This window comes from Chaetura pelagica, unplaced genomic scaffold (genome assembly GCF_000747805.2).
Source record: "Chaetura pelagica isolate M959 unplaced genomic scaffold, ChaPel_1.0 scaffold204, whole genome shotgun sequence".
Lineage (NCBI taxonomy): Eukaryota > Metazoa > Chordata > Aves > Apodiformes > Apodidae > Chaetura > Chaetura pelagica.
Genome location: NW_009952876.1, coordinates 407,289 through 411,230, shown reverse-complemented (window position 1 = coordinate 411,230; position 3,942 = coordinate 407,289). Strand labels below are relative to the sequence as shown.

Here is a 3,942-nt window from a genome sequence, read left to right as displayed (position 1 = left end):
CCCAGTTGCCACTGCCGGACTGGGGAGCTGTGGCAGGGAAAACTGACGGGCTGTCTGCCGCTGTGCCACCTTGTAGACCAGGCTGTCCGACTGCAAGAGAAGCCAAGGAGAGAGGCTGTGAGAGTGCGGCCTTCATCCCCGCAGCCCCCGTGTCCCGGCTGAGAGAGCTCCTGTGGCCGGGCTCCCCTCTCCTCCCACCCCATCCCTCACATGGTGCCTCTGCTGCAGGCCTGCTGACAGCCTCTTGGCGGGCTGAGAACGGGCCTTCTTCTCCTTCTGCATGGACATCTTGGCGGTCCACTGCTGCAGACGATCCTCGGGTGTCCAGGGGAGCTGCTGCCTCCTGAGGGAGATGCTCTCCTGGGAGTGGGCATCCCAGGGCTCAGCTTCCTTATATACTGCCATGGTCACCACGGAGACCCTCGTCACAAGGGTGTCCAGGCAACAGGCACCGCATCACAAAGGCCTGGCGGTGGCTATGGAGACACCCACCCTCAGCAGCTGGGACCAGTTGGGACTGTGCTGGTTTGGTCTGGCCATGGTCTGGTGGTAGGGGATGAGCCCCAGGGGTGGCTCCTGCAAGACGCTGCAAACCTTCCTCGCCTGCCAAACACGTGGCCAGAGCTCTGGCCAAGGCCGAGGCCTCAGACAGGATGGCTGTGCCTCTGCCATCAACAGAGGGAAGAAGGGGAGGTGCAGAGCAGAGCTGAGAGCAAGGCGGGAGCAGAAGGGAGAGCAGTGCGTGCAGGAGAGAGGACAGGGATGGAGAGGACTGGTGCCCACAGCTTGTCCTGGGGACAGCCTGCAGCTTTGGGGTGAAAAAACTTTGCGCCGGGAATAGGGAATATAAACCGTTCTTCACCTGCCTATGGGTGTGCCTACTTGTTTAGGTCACCCATTCTTGCAAGAGTGTAAATAAACTGTGCTTTGCTGAGGGATCTGTTTGGGCCTGTTTATTGGTGCGACACGTTTCTCACACAATCGACACTGGACATTTTCTGTGCTTGCTGCCATCAGCATCTTGGTTAACTCTCAGGTTTGAAGGCAACAAAAACTAAAAAAATCTAATTAGTACTATGCTGTTATTCTTCTTGACAGTACAGGATTGCTTTCCCAATGCTTTATTTTTTGTGGCATTCACAGCACCAAGAATTTACAATGAGGCGCACTAAACCCACAATAACACAAGCTAAGCTTTCACCACCCAGAATGTGTGAGAATGGTTGCAAAGTCTCCCTAATGTCCCTAATTTCCTTGATCATTATCCCCCTTCTGTGTATGTGGTTGGAGGAAGCATGGGGATAGTGAACATATTCCAGGACATATTCCATCAAGTTCCCTCATTTCTCTTATCACCAGCTCTTCCACATGCATCTCTCCAACACAGGAATGCAAGCAAGATGGTAGCAACCATCGCCATCCCCTCTCAGCTATGTGTCACTTCCTTCTGCCATTCTCCACAGTTCCTAGGTGAACCGTCTAAAGGTCCTAGTGAACAAATCCTAAGAAGAGCGGCTGAGGAAGCTTGGATTGTTTAGCCTGGAAAAGAGGAGGTTGGGAGGAGACCTAGTTGCTCTCTACAGCTACCTGAAAAGAGGCTGCAGTGAGGCGGGCATTGGTCTCTTCTCCCAAGTAAATAACAAGAAGACTAGGGAAAATGGCCTGAAGCTTCATCAAGGAGGTTTTAGACTAGATATTAAGAAGAATTTCTGTACAAAAGAGTAGTTAGGCACTGGAACAGGCTGCTGAGGGAGGTGGTAAAGTCACCATCCCTGGAGGTATTCAAGAAACGTGTATGGTTTTTTGGGTTGTGTGTTGCTGATTTTGCAGGGTGTGTGGTAGTGGCTTTGTAGTTTTTCTTTTCCCTGGATGGATGGTTGAACATGGAGATCTCAGAGGTCTTTTCCAACTGTGACAATTCCGTGATTCTGTGTGATAAAATAACAGGCTGAAAGAGGCAAGGAGTGAGATACAAGACCACAGAAAGAGAGTGACCATCCCTCAATCCTTCACTTCTATTTTCAGCTCTTGCTATCTGTCTCATACTTGACAGAGTAAGAATGAGGAAGCCAGAGGATAAGCCAATAGAACAAAAAGGACCAAAGGTAATTGGCACTGGCTACCTCTGTGATATTTAGGCAAAATAAAATTCCTCATATCCATAGTAGTCCCATTTTTCTCCTTCTGGAGTGACCTGAGAACAACTGCAGATAACTGGCATGCCAATGCTGACGCAGGGGAACTGAGCAGGGATTTCAAAGCAGGGCATGGAAAATGAGTGGGTTCATGAGGAAGGCCCAGAATAAAAGCAGCTTAGGAATACTGAGTAACTGCAGGAGGCTGGAGGAAAGACAAAATCTAACACTTTCAGAGCATGAACTTTCATAAGGCACTTTTTCAATAGCTTTGGTCAGGACTTTAAGTTTAGAGATAGCCTCAATATGTTTTTCCTCTTGTCTTTCTTCCTAGCTGTAAGCCACTACTGTGAAGGACCTCTCCCTCCATCTTCCTCATTTATTTTTTTTTGTGTCAGAAGTACAGCAGTAAGCAATTAGCACCAGTTGCCTTGGGGAAACCAATGAACAATAGGGATAGGCTAATTATTATGAGAGACCCAGCCCTGTGATAAGCCAGGTTAGGAACTCCAAATTCACTGCCAGAATTATTGCTTAGTACATTATTATCTTCACTGCATTTCAAGCTGGAAACAATTCATTCAGTGTTTCACAAAGTGTGTTCCTTAGTCTCTCAATCATACTTATGTCAAACACTGAAAGTCAGTATCTGATGTTTAGAGCAGGGGTGTAACTTAATTTGCAGACCACCAAGACACCTAATGTGGCCCACTCTTCTGGGGGCAATCTGGGAACGGGATTTTTAACAGACACATTCTTTGAGGCTGGTAGTAGCAGCTATCTCCCAAGAGCCCAAGACTCCTCTCCAGCATGGTGCAGTTGCCACAGAAATATTTAACTGTGAACAGAATAATCCTCATGCAGCTAAAAACCAAAAGGGGCAAATCTTGACTTTTCAGATAGTCTCAAACAACATTTTTTCTCTTTACAGCTTGGAGTTTGAGATGTGTATCACTAAGTTCAGAAGTTGGAAGAGAACACTAGCTTTCACTCATTTCAATCAGTGTGAAAATGAAATTCATTGATTTTAAGCTTCTGATACGGTGAAACTACAGCTTACTGTTTGCTTGTAGTAGGCCACAGCACCCAGGGATTTTACTGCCACCTGTTTAACCAGCTGCTGCCCCAGGTTCCTCTTCCTTAACCATGGTGAAGACTAGTGAGTGACACCCGAGGTGTGCAGCTCCACAGTGCTCTCTCTCCCAGCAGACCATCAGAAGCCCACCACAGCTGTTTAGCTTCAATGAAGCAGCTCCCAAGCATCTCCTTGAGCAGCAATGTCCTTTGTTGTCTTTCTATCGAGTGCTGCCTCCCTCCAAAGGAAGCTTCTCTCTAGCTCCCTCTTCTCCCCACCGCCCTTCAGGCGGCTGCTCAAGTCCTGTGCACAGGGACTCAACCACCCCCACGCTCGGGTCCATCCATGCAAGGTCTTCACCATCACTCTTTTTCTTTACGGGGTTTATCTCGCCACGGGAATGTTCAGCTTTTAAGGATGCTCACTTGGGCAAGACCCTTGAAGCTGCCATTTCTCTTTTTACTTGAATTTACTTGTTCTTCCCACTACACTCTCGCTTTTGCCATCCAGTTCATTAGCCAAATACCTCGACACCTGTTTCCCACAGCAGAGGAGTCACCGGCACCAGGCACAGAGGCAGCCGGGGCAGCGCGTGCGTGAGGCACCCAGGCAGCCGGCAGCGCCCACCCGAGCTCAGCACAGGGACAGAGAAGCCCACGGTGCACACAAAGCGGCTCAGGAACCCGCCCCACCGGCAGGACAGGGTGTGACAGGCACTCGTGAATCACGCAC

At 49.4% G+C, this 3,942-nt stretch overlaps 1 protein-coding gene across 1 annotated transcript in view; it reads left to right on the top strand.

The window, feature by feature from the left end:
* Positions 1-403: 403 nt before the first annotated feature.
* The window catches only part of SPTLC1 (serine palmitoyltransferase, long chain base subunit 1), a 36,606-nt gene continuing 33,067 nt past the window's right edge, over positions 404-3,942 (top strand). The window contains exon 1 of the mRNA XM_009995270.1: positions 404-541. Within this exon, the coding sequence (XP_009993572.1) occupies positions 404-541 (138 nt within the window). The remainder of the gene's footprint in view (positions 542-3,942) is intronic.